Source organism: Plectropomus leopardus, chromosome 18, assembly GCF_008729295.1.
Source record: "Plectropomus leopardus isolate mb chromosome 18, YSFRI_Pleo_2.0, whole genome shotgun sequence".
In the NCBI taxonomy this organism is placed as follows: domain Eukaryota; kingdom Metazoa; phylum Chordata; class Actinopteri; order Perciformes; family Serranidae; genus Plectropomus; species Plectropomus leopardus.
In genome coordinates this window covers 24,921,263-24,946,337 of record NC_056480.1, presented here as the reverse complement: position 1 = coordinate 24,946,337, position 25,075 = coordinate 24,921,263, and the positions used below count along the sequence as shown (strand labels likewise).

Here is a 25,075-nt window from a genome sequence, read left to right as displayed (position 1 = left end):
CGACTCCGTGCCTTGAACTAAAAAATTTGAAAATATTTAAACTTTTAAGTGCACCCAAAACCGCCAGAAAAACACATCATGCAGGAGCAAGAGAGGAGTGCCCGACAGGCACGCTGTACTGTACACTTCTCTGGCGAGGCATCTCCGTGTGATCGATGAATCACACCAGTCCTACGTGTGACATATACATACGTAAGTGTCGGCAGCACTTCATAACACTAACAATAGTATAACATGCCAGAAACAATGATTTACTGTCTCTGTTATATGCCAGCTGACCTCGTCTTCCTCAAAGACTAAGGAGCCCCCCAATTTCATTGTTTTGCCAATTTACGGGCATTTTTGCTGTTCTTCTTTGAGTTAGCTGCTAACTGCTGCTTTTCAAATCTCAGGTGGTGGGTCGCGCGCATAACACATCGTCATAACAGCGAGAGGCGGGACTTCTCTGCCCTCCCATTCCACAATTGTACCTTTTATACAGAACAGTGGGTCGGCACGACAACGCAATATTACCTCCTTGAACAGGCACCGTAAAAGCTGATATTATCTCAAAGATACTTGTGGCAGGTATTAAAAGATTTGCATCTCAATGCGGATTTCTCCATCTCCTCCTCTTGAACACGTAAACACACACAGAGCTCCTCTTCAATATCACTCCTATCTCTGTTATTTCAAAATGATGACCACAGTAAACGTGCTGACACCTGATATCAGTTCATCACTTGTCACTGTGGATGTCCACTGCTGATAGAGAGACGGATGGCGAGATGAAAAAATGGGGTTGCACCATCAACCGCTGACATCATTTTAGTGCAGAAATGACTGGGATTCAGGAATGATGCAGAAACCTGCAAACCCTGCTGTTCTCCCATGGCTATTGTATCAGCAGCCAATCAATGAAAGACAATACTCATTCAAAATGACATCAAAATGGAACTTAAAGTTGTTGCTGAAAAAGCCAAAAGAAGGAGCCGCTTTAATCCTGAGCCAAGAAAAAGAAAATCATTTGGTTGTTCAGCTGGAGTTTCACACTTGGGCAGACAGCTGTGGCAGTTATAAATATCTGTATCACGAGCTGGGATCTGTATCTGTGAAGAGAGCTGAACTGCCATCGGCCGGGCTGGGCTTCTAAAAATAGCAAGCAGGCAGGCTGGCTGGCAGGCAGCCGACGCTGCCTCTGTCTCCACTGGATTTGATTAGCCCTGAAGAAGCTCTGCCCACCCCAACAACCCCCCAACTGCACCCCACACACTCCTCCCCGACACTGTGTGTGTGTGTGTGTGTGTGTGTGTGTGGCAGTATGTCTTGTCTCCAGGCCAGGTTTCTTTCTCACTGCACACAACCACAGACGCTCTTCTTATCTGAAGGAAATGCTTACATCGGCTTTTTTCCAAAGTGTGATCTAATCTCCTCGCCGGCGTGTTTAAGATTAATATGTTGACATATATGCAGCGACTTCTGTTTACCGCCAATCTAAAAACAAATAAAACCTTTTTTTTTTTTTCAAATGACGCCACAGCAACTTAGCGTTGTGTTAATCCGACACAAAGGTAACAAGAGAGAATCAAATTTGGCTCGGTTTACCTTTTTTTTTTTTTCTTTTTAATCCCATGGTGGCTTGAACAAAACATCAAAGATAAATCCTTTCTAACGAGATTTTCAAAGGGGAGCTGCTTAAATCACCACCTGAATCATTTATGATTGATTATCTAAAGCTGCACTGGATCAATATTTTTATGGATGAAATGACTTTTTAATGTTAACCTTGTGGCTCAAGTTGACAATCCACAATTTTTTTTTTTTTATCACCAAACTTTGCCAGATTGTTTGAGCATCTTGTTGCAAACTGCTCTCCTCAACCCCCTCCCTGGTTTCCTTCCCTTCCCCAAGATATGAAAAATGTTTTGTTTTATTGTGAACATGCTTTATAATGACTGAAAGGGCACTGCCCCCTAATGCTGATGTTGTTGTCTCTAGTTTTTGAGCCAATAATGTTGTTAATGATGGTCATAGTTATTGTTGAATTATAACAGCAAAAAAAGAGAACTTTTCTCATCTAACAAACCAGTTGTCTGAAAGAGATGTACGTTTCTATAAATCACAAATATCTTACTTTACTACGTTTACTGCTATGTTATGTAGCAGATAAGTTGTATTGTTTCATTCTGTGAGATCAAAATTTGCAGTTTGAATGGATTTCAATGGCTCATTTTTTGCACTTAACAATGTGAATGTTACAATTTTGCTTCCACAGTTTATTCCACAGACTTATTGAAGAAGCTGAGCTAGAAATTCAAAGATTAAACAAATACACACAATTATGCCAAATTTTATGCCATGTGCAAGAACACAGACAAAATGATCAAAAAGTGGGGAATGAAAAGTGTGTAAAATCCTCAGGGTTAAATGTAAAAAAAAAAAATTTAAAAATAAATCATATGTCCATCACATTTTGCCGAAGCCAAAGCAGGCTTCACATGACTTGATTTGTCCGATCAACAGCGCAAAAATATACAATTTCCAATTATATAAAACAGAAATAAAGCAAAAAAAATATTTGCAACTATTTGTTAATTTTCCAAGGGTCCGATAGGACCAACTGGAAGGACCTCTGAGTGTCTCTGAAAGCCACTCTGAGAGCCACTGTCAGAGATATTACTGCAGTGTCCACTCGGGTAATATCTCACCAATGACCACCTGAAATGGGACTATTTCATTTCATATTTGGCTGGGTTAAGAGGTGCACGTCATATAGAAAATTGTGCACTCCGAAAGCGCTGATGCTGGCAGGAGGAAGCCTGCTAACAGCCTGCTCTCTCTAGCACTGTTTGCACCCCAAGCGTCAGAGGAACACACACGCTACATCTCTATTCGATTTCTATTTTACAATAACATAGCGTTATGAAGAGGGAGGCAAAATTGCACTGGATGCAGCTTTGCAGCAGACTAGACATTTGGCGTTATGAAGATAATCGCTGGCCGTGTCTGAGGGGGCCTGATGCTTCCTGTATCATGGCTTGAAATGCCCTCGATGACATCTGTCTGGTGAAGATAGGTTCACGGGAAGGCTGTGGAGTGCACGCCAGCCAGTATTACAGTGACTCATGGGCAATCACAGAGGTAGGATAACTGTATGCCCCCTTATTTTATTCTCTTACTCGCAGCCTGTCACTCATGTCAGCCCTCACATAAATCCCCAGCAGATGGAGTTGGGGGGTCCAAATCCCCGTAAAACTCTGCATCTGCTGCAGTCTCAGTTACGTGCACAGATACACCAATGGGGACTAGACTTTTCTGCACACAGTCAAACCACAGCAGAGCTTGAAGAGGTGGCGCGATCCTGCTAAGGTAGGGCAGGTGGAATGAGGCACAAAGCCACGGTGATGAGGTGAAAGGACTAAAACGACAGTGTCAAAGAATTTCTGAAAGTGCCCTAACTCTCCTCGAGGGGTTGAGTCATTGAAAATGTGTAAATAATCAGCAAAACCGACACGTCCGAGCGGCCGGACCTCTTTCACCTGCGCTGGATCCATCTCACCCTGACAGTGCACACATTTCTCATGCCTGCAGGGTGTTCAAAATTTGGTGGGAGGGGGAAAAAAAACGGGTAAGATTGAGCCGTGAAAGGTCAGGGAGATAAACATGTTGAATCCTCCCGTGCTGATTACAGATCAGACGTGATTGATCGCACTCATAGTCTGCGAGCTTGACATGCCAGCGTCAAAAGAGGAGATCACATACACAAAACATGGGAAAAAAAATTACACAGGCAGTCAAAAAAAATGGCCAAATTCTAACTTGATTGGCCAGTGTAAGATTCAGATATGCAGGAAACACCCTGCCAGGTTGGCTAGCAGGTTTTCAATTTCCTGTTCATCTGTCCATTCATCCTCCCGGCCAAATTCATTTATTAGCAGCTAATACACACTCTCTCTCATTTTCTCACGCACACACTAACAAATAAACGTCCATATAGCACTAGGCCTATAAGCACTGTAACATATGCAGAGAAACAGCAGAAAAATGTAGCAGTAAGAGGACTGGGAGAAGGCACTTCCTGTTATAAATTGAATCAGGAAGAAGGCTTGTTAGGAAACTGTCTGAGGATGAAGTCGCTTTTGCCATAAATGCGACTCTATCAACACAGGAGGAGAAGACAAAGACAGGTGAGATAACGAAGAAATATGGAAGAGAAGTGTTGCTGGAACGGACTAATCAGCCTTCAAGAGACAACCAGCCAAGAAACATGAGTGTCAATATTGGATGATTCTGTAAAATCACCTCTGGAATAAGTTCCCAGATGATGTTAGCCTCGACTCCGACCACTTCTGTCAAAGCTAAAAACGTTCCTTTTTTTTTTACACTGTCTACTTTACTCACTAATGACTGCAAATTTTACACTATTTATATATTTTATATTTTTACAATGGATTTTGTATAACTTTAAATGATCTTCTGATCTTTGCACCTCTTGTCTGCACCTACTGACGATGTTCTCAAATGTGTCCTATCAAATATCACATTCACAAAGCTGAAGTGCTTCAAATTATGCCCAATATCTATTTGTTTCATATTAAATTACAATATATCTGATTCTATTTCTAGGATAAAAACAAACAAAAACACTATAAAGACCTTTCAAATAATTGGAAAACAAATAAACAAATAAAAGAAATAAGGTGTATTTGTATTGGTTTAAATCTACCTTGTGCAATTTATGTTATTTGTATTATTGTTTTTGTTTTATGTTGTTGGTTTGGTTTTTTTTTAATTATTAATTTCTTATTGTGTACTCGAAGTTGTTTCAGACATCTTACTGAATTGATCACTTTTCTGTGTTCTTAACCTACTTGTACAATGTACTGTTTATTTTGAAAAATCATCATTTAAAAAAACACAAAAAAATCTTGTCTTCTTTTAAAAAATATATTTTAGTTTTCATTTTATTTACACATACATATGTCAAGCTACAAATGTTGACCGGATTGTAAACCATTTAAGCTAAGAGAAAAAGAACAGAAAAGGGAAAAAGACAAAAACAGAGCTGGTGGGAGAGATAATAAAAAAAGCTGCATTAGAGATTAACACAAGATTTGAGCCATTGTCCTTGTATTTTATCGAGGTAGAGTATCCACTTCTTTGCAAACAAATCTTCCCTCAAACCTAACACAATAAACGCTCTTCCTGTAGTCCATACTTTCTGTATGACATCAAGCCACTGATTCTGCTTAGAAGATTCAGGTTTATACTAACTTCTAGTTTTTGCTTTCCTAGCTGCTGTGATTTTTGTCACTTTTGTTATTTGATATTAATGGTGATTCTTAGTTTTTTATTTATTTATTTTTTTACCTTTTATATCTTATCTCTTTACTCTTTTATTGTAAGTTTTTATTTCTTAAGCAAACATCATCAAACTAAGTGCATTGCATAACTTATGATTTACTTTAACCCTTTGAAACCTGGATCGACATGCTGTGTTAAGACGCTCATAATTATGTTAACCTTTGAAACGTGAGCATATTGGTTTGATTTCTGTCAAAAACATTGTAAAATGGAATTAAATATCTCTAAAATAGCTTTAAAAAGACAGAATCATTTGAAAAATTACCAAATAACTAGGGAAAAAAAAACAAGAAACTAATTTATAATCATAATAATTATATATTTAAAATTAAGTTACAGAATTATTATTATTAACCACTTTTCCAGGTTATTGCCTGTTTTTGTTCTTTGTAGATTTTTTGTTTATGTAATTTTCTTGTAGATTTTTACTAATTTTTGGGCCATTTCTTTTTCAGTTACCCATTTCTTTATTCCGTGTTTTTTTTGTGAGAAATCAAGTCAATTTGCTCAGGTTTTAAAGGGTTAAATATCATTGTACATTGTCCCCCTTTCTACGTCACCATGCGTCAACTGGTTGCTGTGGGTTTGAGACAAACTGCTGAGAACAATACAGCCCCTAACAAGTATGAGTCATGCAGCTGGAAACCCAGAATACATTTACTACACTGTACAGGCAAATCAGTGCTCAGGCTTTTGTTGTAGCATGCAGTGAAATGAATCACCCTGGTGTCTACTGTATGTCCGACAGCACATCTACAAAATCAAAGGAGAAGGCGCTCATATCCTCACAACGTGTTTTTGAGCAGACTGCTGGCAGGACGAGAGTCCTTGTGTAATTGGCTTTACTTTAACCGTGGTTTCAGCACCATATATACTGCTCTGAAAGTCAGAGCTGCCATTCAAACGCTGCCTCTAATAAGCCGAACCACTGATCAAAATGCCCAGCTTGCCTTTAACAATGGCTGGCTCTTTTTTTCCCCCATCATACTGCAAACGTATTGGATATCCAACAGGTTATGCAATAAATCCAAAGGGGAAAGAATGGCTTTTTACCTGCAGTATTGGTGTGCTGCATGAGGAGAATTTGGCAGTATAGTAGAGATGCAAACTAATACTTTATCCCATTCATAGATCTCAGTCTCACACTGGGCAGGTTTCTATTAACCCTCAAATTGCGCAAATGGAAATTACGAATATAAAATACACCTAATGGAAACACATCAATATAAAAAAAACAACTCTCATTTATCGCAAAAACGTTTTTACACTTGCATGAGGTGGTATTACAGACAAAATGAAAAAAACTCTTTTTGGGTTTTTTTTTTTTAAAGTAGAATAAATTGTGTTTTTATGATTTCATTCATGGCAGCTGTGGTTCAGGTGCTAGAGCGGGTCATCCTATAACTGGAAGGTGTTTGAGTGTGTATGAATGGTTAAAAACTGGGTAGCAGGTGGCACCTTGTATGGTAGCCTCGGCCATCAGTGTATAAATGTGTGTGTGAATCGGTGAATGTGATTCACAGTGTGAAAATGAGCAAATGACTACAAAAGCGCAGGTCCACCTACCATTTAATTTTAGTCAAATGTTATTCATATTTTATTGGAAGCTTAACTTAAATAATATTTATATATTTTATGTTTTATATAAAATATATAAATATTATGTTGTATATAATATGCATAACCAATGTGAAATGGTAAAAACCTGTCACTGACTCAGCCTTCTTTGACCACGAACAGCTAAGATCCTCCTGTATTCTCTCTACCATTAGTCATCATCCTGTCAAACTCCTCTAAAGAAAGTCACAAAAGTTTGCTTTGTCTGGCAGCACATCAGAACGCTACACATCAATGCTGTTTTCTCTCCTGATGATTCACAAAGGAGAGAAAGGGGTACCTCTGTTTTTTTTGTTTTAAAGGTAAGAAAATGCAGCCACCTCACTCCCAGTTGGTGTGGCTGCTGTGCTCCGGATGACCCTCAGCAGGTAGACTCTGTCAGCCCACCCATTTCCAGTCCTCAACAAACCCTTCTCCCCTGCTGATCAGCTCAATCTACTGCATTCTCTCGCCTTTTTCCCTTCCCTGTCACACATTTTTTGTTTTCCCCTTTGCTTTCTTTGCGGTTTCACACAAACACTTTTGTTTCTCATTTCTATGCCTATGGTGGAGCTCTGAGTCCTGATTCAAAGAGCAGAGTGCATCTGTAGCCAAGGTGAGAAACCAGCCAAATAAACACTTTCTGTAGCAAAAGCAGAAGTTTGGTGGTACCTGATTCTATGGTTTTAACTTTTTGAGAAGATGTGCATGGCCTGTACACAGTGTGCTTGTTGATAAGAGAAAGAGAGCGAGAAAGAGAAAGAGAAAGAGAAAGTGAGGGGGTTAAATATCCCAACCTGCTCGGGCAGTATCACGGTATTATGGTATAACAGGGTATTTAAAAAAAAAACAGAAGGTATGTTTTTTTTAACACCATCATAAATACAACTGCTCCTCTTTCTTTTAAACTCATTGTATGTAGTGCACAGCATGCACCACCAGAGCTCAGTCTCCGGTCTCTGCTCGTGGAACATGCGGCTAAGCTGACACCTAGTGGTCGAGGGAGAAGTTACAGAATTGTAAACAGCTGGCAGCCAGCAGGCAGGGAGAGACCGGGAATAACAAAATGTTTTTTTACATCTAACTTGGTGAATTAAGGATTTATTTTGACCAAACTGGAGCTGGTGATTGTTGATTGTTCATTGTTTATTTTGTTTCTGTTAAGTTCGAACAAAGTGTGTTTTACGATAAGACAAGGCAATAAAGTTAACGTTAGTGTTAGCTCTGTAAAAGAGGCAGACTTGGATGGTGTAAGCTTGTATTTTTCTGCTTAAAAAGAAAAAAAGGTAAACAATAGGCAAAAACATTTAACCCCACTCAACCTTTTGCCAGACAGCTACAAAAGTTTGAAAGCAGTGTGTTTTATGAGTTTAAGCCTCATCAGTCTGCCATGATCAAGAGAAACTTGAATTAAAAAGGTCTACAGCTGTATTTCTCTGTTTACTGTTGAAATAGGTGTGAGAATATTACTTACTTTTCTTCACATTTTGTGGGTTTCTAATGTGTATTTATTAGTCTGAAAAACTGAAAGAAAGTAGTGCACTCTCCGCCTGGGGGTGTTAGTGCCGCACATTTACACCGTCATATACTGAATACCCCGGTGAAATTTCAGGAAGTAATGAAGGTATGAAGTATTACATACCAAACTGCCCAAGCCTGCTGAGATATTCATTACCTGCAGAAAAGCTGCAGTGAGAAACTTTGGTGCAAGCCAGGAAAAACAAAAACAAAAACTCCAACTGCTTGCATCTTAATCAATGACTGAGCAAAACAATAGAGTTATAAACTTTACCTTAATGTGGCAGTACTCTGCCTTGCCAGACTCACTGCCAACAGTCTTGGTCTCGGCCCTGGGTTTGAGGACTTGGCGCAGCGGACTGGAGATGGGCAGGCCCGTCACACTGATCCCATCTGAAAGACATCACACAGTATCACACAGTCAGCAAAAAGGGTGCAGAGACAACAGTATCATTAACCCTCTGGTGTCACTATGGACATTTTTGTCCATAGTGACACCAGAGGGTTAAACAACAGCTATCAGGGTATTCAGCAGTCTCCCATTGTCAGACATCAACAATTTTATGATTGTTACTGTGTGATGAATTGTTTCAATTACTCTTTAATGTTTTCACTTTCTCTCATCTGTCTTTTGTTAGTTAGTTATTCTTACGTTTCCCACACTCCCCAGAAGAGCCATGTTCCTCACAATTACTTGATCATCCCCAGCAAACAGGTCCAGGCTTAAAACTTTTGTTTAAAAATAATCAAAGGTTATTGTTGTTAAATTATATTGTATTGTATATTAATATTTCTAATTGTTTGTTGTGCTCAACTGTGTCAAATGGGTTTTAGATTGGATCTTTATTTTGGCAATCTATGGCTGTGATATGTAGAGTGCACTAAAATGACCACTTGTTAGACATCACCCCTGAACAGCGATTGTCCAATCATTTCATAGCAACTGCAACTGAGCACAGTAGGCCTGTCGGAGTTTGGAATTCTCCACAAGCAGAAACAGCATGGGTTAGTATCAAAAGAGATTGTAGGGTGCTGTTTTTTAAGCCTTTGTGTGAGGAATGTTTATGTGCTCAAATGCTACAAATGTCGCAATGGCTATTAGCTCATTAAGCTATAATGTCTGTTAGGGGTTTGCTAGCACTGAGATTACCAAACTCATCAGATATTGCTCATACTCAAATCCTTTGTACTTGTCAAAGTGAAACATATCATTTGAAAAAGATGAATTCACATTTAATTTTGTAGTGAACTACATGTAATTAAACTTGTAGTTAAACTATATATTGTTGTAGTTTGCTGGTCAATCCACCACATCCATATTAGCGTAGTGATTCAAGTGGTTAAAAAAAACTTTGTTGCCATTTCTGGCATACTTAACTGCTGAAACTACAAACAGTATGGGTCCACACAAGAGAAAAGAAAATCTTAATTTTACCATGGCTTCTTTACTTTAATTGAACACCCTTCAGCCAGCCCTGCCCTATTTTTCTTTCATCAAAAACTATAGCTGACATTTCCTGCATAATTTTGTTTCACTAATTGTCATTTTGATCTTTTTTTTTTAAGTAATTGTAAGTACTTTTTCTTTTTTTACTTTAAATGCATGTGCGTCCCTTTGTATCATTCTATGTCTCCCTTTTTTTGCAGGTCTGTGAACACAGAGCGGGCAGAGTTCTCCATGAGTTCTTTTTTTCCTCAGCAGCAGTTTGTGACTCACAGAATGGATAATTGATCTGTCAATCCATTCCCAGCTGATCAGATCAAATCAGTGGATGAGAGGAGCAGCTACTGTGAGTGAATGCAAACTTTTAGACCCAGCAGACCGAACAGCTAAGTTTCAGTTTCTGCTGCTCCATCTGTGCCCATAATATATTCTGCAACGAGAGGTACGATGCATAAGCAAACAGTATATATTTTAACAAAGCTCCTGATGAACGGTCCAACTCCAAAAATAGAAAATATATTCGTGGCAGCAGATGCTTCATTGTACCAGGCCACCACAAATGAATAAATGTGAGGTAAACCCATATTGCATTTCACTGACAGTATTTTCTCTACCCTCACCGGTATTAATACACATGTATACAGACCGTGTGTGTGTGATGATGATGATACTAATAATATCAGTGCACTTTATCACAATTATACTGTAGTCACTTTGTCTTGTTAGACTGCAAATATCATACTTGGCTCCCACTAATGCTCTAGTAATTGCACTAAAAGCAATAATTTTTTAATATTTGAAAATGATAGAACATTTGAGATCATTGGACTCGTGATGCTACAATAAGCATGTGAAGAACAAAATGAATGATTGTATATTCATGACCTTGATGGAAGCGGTCTGGACACAGCTGCACTATCTGCAGCTGTGTTAGACAGAACCACAGGGGCTGCTGCTGCTTTCAATCTCACAGACAATTCTTTCAAAAAATGACGCCCTGAGCCCACACTCTGACGTCAAAGGAATCATATCGCTCTCTGACGTCAGTGGGATGCAAAGCCCTGCAATTTCCCCCTAAGAGAGGGGAAATTACTGCTCTCTGCTTAAGCTCAGGCAATTGGGCTCAGTGGAGACAGACAGACATATTTACACAGCCGATCAAACTGACACCAACATGCAAGATTGGAGTTTGAGTGTTTCTGCTTAAAAGAAAAAGTCAGAGCAAGAATGTGGTGTGTTTGGAATGAATATGTTGTTGTGCCGGTGGAATTAAAGCTGTGAAAATGTGGATTATGCTAAATTTACCATGACAGCAGGTAAACACGAAGGAAGTGTTGAATTTGTATTAACTGCAGGAACAGCAAATTAATACAGCAAGCTGCAGAAGATCAGAAAAACAAAGACTCTTCTCAGTAAAATAATAAACCGCAAGACAGAGAAAATTGTGAATAAAGATGTGTAAATAAAGGCGTGTCTCTTATATTAGGCAAAATAAAGAAAAGCGTAGGCTCGACTCATTCCTTTTTAATAAATCTCGGCTATGTCTTTGGGGTGCTACCAGCCTGGAACAAAGCGCCAGACAGTCATACATAACTAGAGTGAGCATTCTTCTTCTTGCATTTTTCTTCTATCAAATAAATAAAAACAGTCTGCTTGAATACACGGTTGCTTCGGGCTCTGCCTACCTTTGCATGTGTTGTGCTGTCTCCAATAATAATCTCACATAAAGGCCTGGTTCTTTCTTTAGTTGAGGTAAGTAAGGGATTGGACACTTTCTGATCATTTCCAGAACTGAAACTCCCCGTGTGGTGTGTTCTTCCCACCTGTACCAATCTATCAGCTCGTGTGAGAGAATTGTGACCAGTTAACAGGGTCTTTTGATTCACATTTTATTCATTAAGTACATTCTCCTACATGCACATTCAATGGGGGCTACTTGGGGTTTAAATTTTTGCTCAAGGACACTTTGACATGTGAACAGGAGAGGCTGGGGATAGATTGAAGGAAAATAAATCAAGATTTGGTTAGCAAAATATTGAAGAAACTTCAGATTTTTGGCACGGATCGGATCATTGTTCAGCAACTTGCAACCTGCCTTTGTAGACAGTATAATCTGGAGCCACCACGTCTGATTTAATTTCACCACATTTCACTCACGATCGTCAGCTTTCATCTGGGACTCCAAAAATGGCACGGCATATAGGCGTCTGAACTGTGTGAAACTTGTCCGTAGCGACTGCTGTCACTGCCCCGATGAGGACAATCTCCTCTTGTTATTGCCTCAATCTCCGTATCCTACTGTTCAACAGATTAGACGTGCATCTAGACATAGACTCGGAGTGGCAGAAAGGGAAAGGAACCAAAAAAAAGCTTGACTTTATGAACTGCATCTTTCATTATGGGTCCGCGGCCTGTTTCAGGAGATACACATGACTCGTTGTGTCCTGTGGCAAAGAGACTGTGTGAGTAATGGGCACCGTGATTAACGGTGGCATTGTTCACAATCATCCCCCTCCTTTATCCCCTCCTTCCAATCAGTATCTGTCTCGGTCTGTGTCTAACCGTCTGGGGGAGAATCGGATGAGCTCAGCATTTCTATCACCTTGCTGCCTGAGTTTGGGGAGAACAGAGATGATTGGGTAGATTTTAGCATTAGCACATGTGTGATGCCTAATATGATACAGAGGATCTCTACGGTGTCAGGTGTGCTCACTTTTATGAGCCCTTTTCCTGGAAGACAACCATATCTAGTAAATATGTAAAATATGACTTGTTACAGTGTAAACATTAAAAACCCTGTTCAATATCCTGTTAAGGGAAGAGAAAATAAATGCATATAAAACACTGCTAGACCTAAACCTCATTTAACAAGCACTACATCCAGTAAAGATGGACAAGTAAAGGTTTCATAACTGTAAGTGAAGCCACTTTAACAGATTCTGTAGCTTTGTGTTATTTCAGGGCATCTAATACATCATTAGTCCAATTTAAACGCTGACAAAACAAGATATCACAGCGCAAACTTTAGAGCGCCACAGTTATTCTGAGCCGACACGCAACACTGAGACTGTAAGAGCATCATTACACTTGTATCAGCCTTGCAGAGAGAAGGGGGGGGGGGGGGGGTCTGGGGGATGAGCAGAAATCTGTTAGGTAATATACAAAGATCTGAACAAATGATTACCATCATTACAGAAAGCCATTTCAGTCTGTCTGGACGCTCCATTAAAGTCATCGACAAACAGCTGCTTTGTTTTAACAGCACTAACAAATGTGTGGCAGGCAGAAATTCACATGGCGTTTAGTCGACGATAGAAGTGCTATTTATTTTCTGCTACATGGTTTTAGTATTTTTTCACATACCAATGTATTGTCTGCCTTGGCTTCAATAACATACAGGCCTCCGCACGTTGTCTGAGGTCGTCTTGTGATAAGCAGTCACTGCTGTGTTGTTTGTTAGCTGTCCGGCTGAGAGATCACCTGTCAAACAGTGTCCGGCGCTGTGGTCTTTTCCCCTTTGATTTTCTGTTAATTAGGTTTACTTAGGCTCCTGTATGTTGTACTCTTATCTTTGTCTGTTCAGCCATGGTGGCCATCACTGCTCAATTCTACAGTTTATTTCCAACAACCTGGAAAAACACCACTTCATTTTCTATTAAAATAGTATGGAAAGCACCAGTATTATATTGCAATAAACATCAAGAGATAAACAGATAAAATCCAGATCAAATTTAGTTCACTTTAATTAGCAATTAATTATGTGCATTTCTAGTTTGCTACATGCAAGTCAGGCTCTGGCCAACGGGTGGTGGTAATGCACATGGAGCTGTTTGGTAACTGCCAAAAATCCTACGAGAATATCAACTTGTCACTTAACTACTACAGTGCGCAACAACAACAGTACGGAGAGCCAGCTAACAACTATCCATAACAAAGCTTACAATATCACAGCCGTAGTTCAATAAGCACAAACTCAGCCCTTTTCTGGACAGTCTGGGTAATACTCTCCTCCAGTCACAAGCACACATAGAGTTCCCCAGAGATGACTTTTCTCTGTAGGCCAACTTCTCTGGTTGCCTTATCAAAAGGCTGGGAAAAAGACAGGATTTTTCCATTGCATTTTGGATCATCTCAGAAAATAAGTTAAGTGGTAAACAAACACACTTACATGTTTTGATTTTCGAAGCTTAAATGTAATCGCCAGAAGTAAAAGCTATTGCTTAGCTAAAATGAACTATTTACTGCTACAAGCCCAAAACTAGACATTTAGGACAGCAGCCATACTCTTTTTCTGAGTTTCTATATGTTTCTTCCTTTTCGTTTGTCCTTTAATTCACACTGTTGGTTGGTACAACATGTTTCTTTTATCTCCTTACTTTGATGCAGACTTTTACTATGTGTTGTTGTCTTCAAAGTCAACATTAATGTAATGCGTGGCACTGTCATTAGGGCACAACACTCACACCATTTAATACAATAACGCTCGCTAAGTCAAGGCCCATTAGCGATGACATCACTCCCATATGATCCTGAGTTATGGTGTCATGGTCCCAAGCTGGACCCAAAGTGAGGGACAAACTCGTCTGAGGATAAATCAATGAGGCTCGGCCTGTTTTGAATGCTCCCCCTGAACTGTTTCCTGTGGCCTTGTCTGCTGCCACTTTTGCCTCAGCTGAAACACAAAAGACATCTGCTGCAGAATTTCCAGACAGCATCCCAGTTTAAGCTGACGGATGTGCATACAAATAAAGGCCGATCAATAAATAGCACATAATTAGCGATGATTCACTGCTGATATGTAATCTCACTGTCGACTTTCTCACAGGTGTGAGTCAGGAACAAACTAATTCCCACCTTCAGTTCAGCACGACAAACAGTCAAATCGGAACCTTGGTCACATGAGGGCTGCCAGACATCTAAGTTTATAGATATATTTAATATAGAGAAGTGCTGATGTTAACACAATGTACCAGCAGCAGACACATCACAGAGACTAAGACACACACTCCACAAGCTGTGAGCAATCATTTATCCTCAGGCTGTGGAGCTTGGAAGAGAGAAGGCGTGAAAGAGGAACGCAGAGGCAGAAAAAGAGTGTGGATCTTTTCACCTGGGCAAAGAGGAGAACTTCATTCATATTCATCCACATATTCACAATCATTGTCAGCTTTTTCCATGGCAGGATGGAAGCAGCTGATCTGAATACATTTTTGACTAAGATTTTTTTTCATTCGGTGCTGATTGTTTTGACCTACCCGATGCTACCAAGGACAATGAATATCTATAACAGCAACAGATTTCAATTAAATTGGTCTGAAATAATGGGCCAATCCAAGGTCTTTATTGTGGCATTTTCAAATTTCAATATCTTATCAAAAATTGATTTGTGGTTATAATTGCTGTAAACAAAGAAGGCCGCAGCCACGTTTGACGTCATTATTTAGAGCAGTTGTCATGTCGAAGATACTCTATAACAAAAGATAACTTAGTACAAGCTGCACCAATGAAATATTGACCAGTATGCACTTTCTGTCTCTTTAGGCGTGGGCGTCTCTCCTATGCATAACCCCACCTCATTTTAAAGTGTTATGAATGATGTGAGAATGGATTGAAACAATACAGCACAAAATACAATACAAATGTAACGTTTGTTCCTTATTTTGCCTCTTATTTAGTATTTGCTAGCTTAATATCTGATTTTGAGATCATGTCAATTGTTGCCAGATCTCAAGTGTGTTGCTAAAACAGAAACAGAAGTTTGAACAAAGTTTTAACTGTGTTTTTCTTTGAGAAAAACTGCAGATTTTTGGATAAGAATTTTTTGGAGTTGTGGAAAATGGGTCCAATATTTACTTAAGTAATTATGGGGTAAAATAATTGATCATAATTTGTACTCACATTGACTCCTTTCTTTGAAATGAACAGACTAACCAGGTAACATACACACACGCACGCACACACACACGGTAACACACACACACGCACGCACACACACCCACACACACACACACACACACACACACACGGTTTATCACTGGTCTTTGGTCATGTGTGGTTTATTTTAGCTTAGCTTGGGTTAGCCTTATTACTGAAGTATCTGTCTACCAACTCCTCTAAATTTATTTAGCATGTTTATTTGTTTTTTTAATTAATACACAATAAGAAATGTAAATATGAGCATTTATAGCATGTAGTAATTTATGTTCTGAGTTAAACTAATCCTCTGCTGGATCTGGTTTCATTTAGCATATAGACATGCCGGAGGTAGGATTAGGCACATTTCCCAAAATGGTAAAGTATTCCTTCAAAAACATACTTTCATAATCATTCCAGGGTGTCTACAAGTATAAACAAGTTAAATTTGTACCTATTTGAGACCTTTTTTAATCTCCTTTTAAATGAAAATTGCGATGGAAATACAAACCAAAAATGAAAAAGTGAAATCTTTCCAAAATAGAACTTAATATTTGTTAAAAATGAGCAATAAGGTCAAATTACACTGATGACACTCTCTGTGTTTGGCGAAAACGGAAAAAAAACTAGTAGCTTTTATGTGATCAAGAGAGGCAACGAAAGACAACTGTGTCTCAGCCAAAAAGTTGCACTTGAACACATCAGCCGCCAAAAACCGCCAACATTCTGCGCCTGTGTGAGACAAAATAACTCCATATCAGCAGATTTCGGTCTTCTGTAATCGTCATTCAAAAAGGGAAACTGGAAGACCGCTATGACACTAGTTAGCCCATTAGCACAATAACCTAACAACCCAACAATGTAATGTTGAAAGATCAAACTTTATTTACTGTGCCCCAGTGAACAGCACAAACCAGCAGGACAACTTTCTGCTAAGGGAGCTCAATGGCTAAAGAAAAACAATCTCACCTGATGTTTATGCATCTATTTTTAATTTTTAATGTGTTATTCATTGTTTTTTTGCTAATCTGTTGATTGTTGAGAGCTTGAGGACAGAAGACAAATTTCTGTGAAAACGGACAATTAAGTATCATCTTATCCTACCTTATCACAAGTGTGTATTCAACATTGCTCTCTCTTGACTTTAGCTCTTTGTTTACGTTCCTCACTTCCGACGCAGATTCAACATGCTGAAGCGGCTGAAAAAAAGGGCCAACCAGAGCCGACAACGGCCAGTGGTATTGGACACACAGCGGCAACTAGGGCGATAAGCCTTTAGCAATGGCCCAGTGTTGACCATACGTCAAACATCAGCTTGGTGTGTCAGGGCCTTAACAGTTACCAACCACTGTTAGACTTTGTGATAAATAAATGTTTTATTGCTGTTTTTGCAAGAAAAGCAGCACTTTTTCTTCACTGGTTGTATAATTAAAGCAAACTTCCCACAGGTGGCTGTGGCTCAGAGGGTTGAACAAGTTGGCAGCTCCTTCTATCTATGTGGTAAAGTGTCTTGGAGCAAGACACCAAGCCCACAAATGGCTCCCACTGGTCGGACCAAGTGCTTTGCATTGTAGCTCAGTGCTGTTGATGCTTCAGTGTGTGTGTGAATGGTTGAATGAGAGGCAGATTGTAAAGCACTTTAAATAGAAACCCTATATAAAAGCAGTCCATTTACCATCCATTTACTGTCCATTCCTTGGTGCTGTGAAGAAATCTACCACATGGGACCCAGTGGCAGGAAATGCAAATTCAAGAAAGAATAGTAATTTTATGGAAATGGTTTTAGTTCATTAACTGTATCCAGAAGGTGGGGACTCATTAAATGAATGCATTAATCCACTGAGCATATTGATTGCCATGCAAACATATTATGTGCAATGTAATATAGCTTTAGTGAATCCTTTTCTTAGGCAGTGCAGTGCATTGTAGAAAATGGCAAAACCGAACAATGATATTCATCTTTCTTTGTGTTTGTGTTTGTTATGTTTGTTATTGTGCATTTACCTTGCATGAAGAGTACTAATTAGTGCCATTTTGAAAATACCACTACATAGCAGCAAATTATATCAGTCCACTAAGCTTCATTAAGATATAATCAATGGCATTTAAAGCATTGTTTGTGGACCAAAACCATGTTTAGCGACAAACTTAAAAAAAAAAAATAAAACAACAGTTCAACACTTGGGAGATATGCTTGTTTGGAGTTAGAGAAAAGGATTGATATCACTCTTGCATCTGCACACCAAGTACAGTATGAAGCTACTGCCAGAAATCAATTAGTCTAGCTTTTTACCAAGACAAGAAGCATGAAGAACCTTAATGCATTTGGCTGCTGGTTTCTGAGAAATAGCTCCAGCACATCACTTCCTGTAAAACCATGACTGGTCATTTTTATATTTCTGATTTATGAATGTACAATTTGTTAACGAATGAACTTTGGAGGTGCCGGAAGGCTTTTTTTTTTCTTTGACAGAGCCAGTGGCCTCTCTTGGCTTTCAGTCTTTCTGTGAAGCTAAGGTAATCACCTCTTGGCTCAGCTCCACAGACATGAGAGTTATATCAATCTTCTGATCCACCTCTGGGCAGAACGGCTCAAGCGTACTTCCAAAAATGTCTAGCGCTGAAATCAACCAAAGAAAATCTTGATCAACTGAAATTCTACCTACACTTCAACCAGCTGATTGGTTGATGGGGAAAAAATTCTGCATGTTATCTCTAGGTTAGCTAAATCTCCCAAAGTTCACTAAGTGCACTCTTCCTTTTAGTGTTGTGTGTCCACTAAGCATTTTTTTTTTCCTTTCACAGACTTCAACATTTACAGCTGAACAACAACTGGTGTTTTCAGCTGGATAAAGAAGCACTTTTGTGTACACACAGCCTTCTTTAAAGTAACACCAGCAATTGTACAACCAATGAGAGATTGCACGGACAAGAGTATAACGACCAAACAATCGACCAACTGACCAGAACATAACGGCCCCAAAAATGTTAAAGTATTCCTTTAAACAAGTAGCATCACAGTCAGCTGTTCCACGCATCATAAACTGTGCCTGGTCAACGTACCCTCTTATGGTTCATAGGATATACAACAAAAATGCTCACATAACGGTTTGTATGGTATTCTGCAAATTATGCCCTGTGAATGCCATTATGTATCTAATGTGAAGTTTCATGGGTTAGGTTTGACAAGTTCAGTTACTGTGGTTTACTCAAAGTTCACATGGTTCCGAACACCAGTCTCCTTGAAGAAAAATCCTGTATATTGTGACCCATCCAACAAACCAACCTGCCTCCTGGGACAACTTTCTTTTCCTAATCCTTCCCGCACATTGGTCATATGATCACAGCCGTCCCAAAAAACATGGTTTACTACTGGCTTATGATTACATGGGATAAGTGCAAATTTTGGTGCATTTGTTTTCTTTGAAAAACATACAAACAGTGCATGAGAACAGCCCATTCAGTTTCACATGGGATACAAACAGCAGTCTCCTCAGTGAAAGTCCTGTGTTTGTTTGACCAATCATGGACATCCTTTCTCTTCACACTACCTGTTACGCTTGGGCGGTTTGTAATAATTCATAGCTTCATACCTTTCTAAAAGTTCACCAGGGGTATGCAGAATATGACTGTGTTATTGCACAGCATCAACACCTAAATCCTTAATATGCCAAGTGAGATCTAAAAAACAGGCCATTGTTGGCCACCGGCTGTTTACGGTCCTTTAACTTATCCCTCCACCACTAGGTGTCACAGTGTCTTTCATCTCAGCTGCCTGTCCCACAAGTAGAGACTGGATACTGAGCTCTCATGATGCGTGCTTAGCACTACATACAATGAGTTTAATAAAGTGCCTGTATTTATAACAGTATTGCAAAACATTATTATATTTCTTAATACTCTGGTATACCGTAATACCAAGCCTACTACCTATGGGTTATAACATTAAACACCACCCATTGCGTGACATTGTTGCATCAGGGAATTGGTGTAAATCATGGCAAAGGGTCCTAGTTGACTTTCCATTGGCATTGTTTCCATGATGCGTGCAAGTTTTCTTATGAAAACTTACAAATGCTGCATGAGAATAGCCTGACCTTACAGTACCTACTTTAAAATGTCTATCTAGGGGAGGTACTCAGGTGACTACTATTATATTGTTGCCTCAAACAAACTAATGATTTACTAATGGTACAATGTGGCAGCATTCAATATTTATATGTGAACATGTGCGGTTGTTGAAAGCATCAGTTGTGCCTAAAATAATAAGGAAGTTTAATTAGGAAAGATGGCAGAACTTGGTAATCTTCCAGCACACTGGAGCAGCAAAACAAAGGCAAAGCAACTGTCTTTATACAAACAACTTCATCCGTATATTAAGACAACATTATTATTGTGATTTCATTCATGCATTACAGTGGTAGATAGCATCAAATGTGTGAAGCTAAAACTGCATCCCATAACACCACTATAATAACTGAATTCAGAGCTGCTGCTCATACGGAACCATGTCTTATCTCCTCAATTCAGGGCCCCAATTACTGCTCAGCTAATTAAAACATTAAAACAGTATCGCTTAAATGACCTCATGAGGCGAGCGGCACTGAGACTGAGATAAACATGCAGCGTCATATGTATTTCCTTTCTCAGTCATCTAAATCCACATACGCACACAAAGTATCTGCCGGTGCAGGAGCAGGCCAATATTGATCGCTTATTAATATTTATCAGCCCATAGAGTCTGTGGTGAAAGGGTTCAACATTTTGAAGAAGGAGGTAGAGAGGCTGGGAGCCAGACAGGGAAGAAAGGAGGCTGAGCATGAGCTATGAGAAAGACTGGAGAAAGAACACAATGAATGAGCTCTGAGGTGGGGGGAGAAGGTCAGACTATTTCTTTTTAACCAGGAATAAGAATTAGAAGGGAGGAAATTCGACAGTTGAAGTGAGGTAGCCAGAAGCTGGAAGAGAAATGGAGGTGTACAGACCTTGAGACCTAGCTCCTATTACTGCTGAATCTTTAACAAGGCACACAATCCCTGTAACACACAATGCTCCATGTACAGCGACACAACACTCATTTCTGCATCCAACATGTGCACAACCTCAGCTGCACAGTTATTATTCCAATCCCCCTTAAGACAAATAAAGAATTTTTTTTTTCATTGATGCAAAATATCATAGATATTACACTTATTATTTCCACAAAATATTAAAGTCTATCAGTCTGAACATTAAATATCTTCTCTTTGTAATAATATAGGTCAAAAAGTATTTTCAAATCATTCATTTCACTTATTACCATCTTGCAACTTTCTTGGAATGTGGGTTATAATATTAGCTAAGTAAGTAAGAATAACAATTTCTTCATTTAACATTAACTGCATCCCCGAACCACTTTATTCAGTTGATATTTAGCAGCGTTGTTGATTAATTCAGGTCGAACTCATTTGAGTGTGAAGCATCAAAACTCTACATATTGTGTATAAATATGCAAAGTGACTGCCCTCTAGTGGTTGAAACCTGCTACAACAATTGAATTTTGCTATTGGCTGATACCAGGAGCCTGCTTTCATCACCAGTCAAGCCCCCTGTCTGCGTCCCGTCACCGCCCTCTCACCAACAAATTACTATATGTGCAGGGGGGCAGTGAGATGCTGTGGATCAAGAGGCAGCACGATTTAGGTGACTGGGCATATCTTAGCCCCTCCTTCCAGCCCTGCCCATTTTTGAGACATTTTTTACATTCCAGGGAGGAGGTGCTCAAGCCAAAAGTGAGGGGTTTAGTTACTCCTTAATAACCTCTTGCATGACTCAGCAGCTTTACCAATCTGTGTCCACTCACCATCATTGAGGTCCTGCAGTAGGTTCTCCTGACCAGAGAAGTCCAGCTTGACTTTGATGTTGACAGTCAGAGTCACAGCCTGACCAGGCTTTAGCGGCAGGTGAGACAAAGCATCCTCCAGCTCCCAGCTCAGAAACTCCCCAAACACCTTCTCTGCACACACAAAAGGGAGATAAAGGTAATTAAAAACAAACAAATGAAATAAAACAGATTTTGGAAAATAAATAAAGCACTTTTGGGGGTGTGATTACTGCTGGGGGAAAAAAGATGACAAGACTTGCCAAGCTTGTTTTAACATTTTTGGATCCAAATACTTTTGGACAAGGAAAAAAATGATAAGGCTGTGCTTGTACCAGTTTTTCAAAGCAACATTATTTCACTGATCCAAATTTTTCAAGATAATCAAATCCAGATTACCAGTGCTCTGCTATATTACAAATACCGGTAGAATAACAAGTGTGGGGTCACTTAAAGCGTTTTTTGTTTTGTTTTGTTTTTCTTTTATGAAGAGACAGACAGCAGCATGAGGGGTTGCAATTCCAAGAAAGGACTAAAATTAAAGTAATTACTGCATCTCGAAATCTCCCAATTTCCCACTTGTAACTACAGCTTTGGAGGGCAGCTCATGTGCTAGTAACTCGTAAAAATGGTAAATGGAATATTTCTGAGGAGCATGTGAACGCATCATATGATTGCATTACATGATCTTATCCAATTTCAGAATCCTTATTTTCTTTTGAAGAACCCATTTTCAAGATTTGATTCAATCTAGCTGAAATCGGATCAGATTACTTTTGAACGACTGGGCCATGAGCATTGAGCACAGAGAGATTTAGTTTGAGTCACTGGCGACTGCCTGTGTATCATTTTTGCACAATGAAACGCAAAGCAAAGGAGACGGGCATGTCACTGTACCTGCTGCTCATCACAAAGGAAACTGGTGCTACTGTGATGCCTCTTTTGCAACAAGCTTTTCCAAAGCAACAAAGCTGCTGATTGACCCCATACCTACGAGTCCTTTAGCTGTCACGAGACCTGACTCGCTAATTTGAGCCTCCAAGCCTGTCTACCTGAGAAGAATGACTCAGCTGCATCCACTTCAACCAGGAGCATCCAATGAATGATACATCACCTGAATAAAGCATGTGTTCTGTCTGTGCAGGTGAGCCAATCGTGCTCTCAGGGATTGCAGGAACAGCGAAGTAGGCTGATTTGAACAGAAGGGGAGATGCGAGCTCGCAGAAAGAACAACAGTTTACACGTCCCTGCTTGATTCATAACCAAAGCCTTTAAAATCCTCTAAGAGCATGTGAATGTAGGCAGCATTAAATAAAGATTTTGTGAATAACGCGCCACTTTAAATATTCATAAACTCAGAGCTGAATCAAAAGAGAGAGAAAAAAATGAGGCAATGGGGAAATGATTTAAAAGAAATGGGACTGGGGAAGAAAAATCACTTGAATATTCAACACTAGACCTCATAATTCAACAGGTATTATTATCATCTCACTACTAAACTAAAGGTGACAAGAAATGGCAGACACAAAGATGGATGAGACATATTTCATACCTTATTTTAAGTATAAACCAGAGACATACCTACTCTTGAAAATATAATATAGATATCATGTCAGTGCTACTTCAGAGATATGAAACAATCTCTATTTCAAACAGTCTGGAGCTCTTTTTTAGATTTTCATCCTCTCTGGCTGTGACTCTCCCTCGATAATCCATCTTTTAGGAAATGAAATGTTCGGGCATTGCAGTGGAGCTGAGAGGCATGTATGTAAAACAGGCGCCAGTCAGGACAAAATCAGGACGAATGAGAGAAATAGCAGGTGGTATTGTGTAATACTAATTACTAAATTCAGTAGTTTCCAAACAGCCAATTTCTCCTCACACCAAAAAGTAATTAACAAAGAACAAAGGGCTCTGGGTGTGTCCAATTGATGCAATCAATACAGTGTCAACAGTCCTCATGGATTAGCATAAAGACAGACGAAACGTCAAAGAGACACATCTGACCACAACACTGTCAGACTCCCAGGTGCCAAAACAATGTTCACAATAACAATCCAAAGCAGGCCATGGAAAATAACTAAGCAGCAATCACAGCAGTCTTATTTATCAAGATTTGGCAAGCTCTATGGTAAACCACTAGGCGGGTTTCCATAACAGATTTGCGCAAAACATTATCAATGTTTTTGAAATGTCGTTAAAAAACAATTGTGAGATGAGTGAGTTTCCTTTGAGTGACGTTATGCGACTTCTCCTCTCTCTATTACATTCCAAGAAGCATGGTGATGGGTGTTCAAAACGTTAGCAGGTTTATTTCTATTGCAGCCACTTCACTAGCTGTCATTATTTCTAATCGAAGGCGACGTAGGCGTGTTGAGTAAGCAATAACGGAAAGGCGAGCCACTTATATGTGGGAGCGGCCTCCAATGTGGGATTTCTGAGAGGTGATAGTCCACAATCTCACAGAGGAAATGTACATTTCCAAATGGTCCGCTCAACTTTTGAAGATGCAAAAACACCTCTTGTAGCACCTGCTACATCATGCCTGACGGAGCCAGTTCCTACTGACAAGCACATAGCAATAGCATCGTGTCACCCATAAAAGTGTTTCCATTGCAGTTTTGCGAAATATAAATGTTTCAAATCACCTGAAATACCACCTCGTGAGCGTAAAAAATTTTAAGCGATAAATGGGAGTTTTTTCAAAAATGACGTGTTTCCATTTGGCACATTTTATATTTGCAATTTCAATTTGAGCAATTTGAGGGTTAATGGAAACCCTTACACCCTTATAGTCCTTCTTTTTCTTGCAAAAGCGCACGATGGCATTCATTGTTTATTTGTGTTCCTTAGTAGTTTATGGGCGTCATCTCGCCTAAAAGACAGACCGCTTTCACTCTGGTGAAGATCAGAGCTGCAGTGTCGAAAATATGTCGAAAATATGTCGAAAAACAAATGGTACAGACTTAAAAAGAGTTGGAAATTAAAACTCATTTCAGGAGATTAGTGGAGATTGATTTTGTGCATTGCAATGGTGTGAAAATAAACACATTTTGGGAAAAGCCGAGGCAAATGGCTAAATCACAGTCAAGACAGGATGTATGAGGGAAAAACTCACTGCACAAGCAGAATCTACTAACTGATTTTTGTCTAAAGTGGATTATTTTTGCCCCCATAGTCCGTTTATGTATATTTTCAGTGACATATTAATAAGTTGACATAGTTACTTTGCTGATGTTAATATTATTGTAGCTGGTCTATAAACTGTCAGCAGGCCTGGCATCTTCTCGTGAACCAGATTTGGCCCACAGACAATAAGTTGAGTGTCGATAGTCTATATGGTGACTACTAAGCCTCACGATTGGTGGAAGAATTTGCCTTTCCCCTGCTAAATTAAAATA

At 39.4% G+C, this 25,075-nt stretch overlaps 1 protein-coding gene across 3 annotated transcripts in view; it reads right to left on the bottom strand.

Moving 5' to 3' along the window:
- The window catches only part of trappc9 (trafficking protein particle complex subunit 9), a 250,150-nt gene that overhangs the window by 151,177 nt on the left and 73,898 nt on the right, over positions 1-25,075 (bottom strand). For all 3 annotated transcript variants that reach the window (XM_042506368.1, XM_042506370.1, XM_042506369.1), the window contains 2 exons: positions 21,657-21,809; positions 8,732-8,850 (listed from right to left, as the gene is read on the bottom strand). In XM_042506368.1, coding sequence (XP_042362302.1) covers positions 8,732-8,850; positions 21,657-21,809 — 272 coding nt within the window. The remainder of the gene's footprint in view (positions 1-8,731; positions 8,851-21,656; positions 21,810-25,075) is intronic.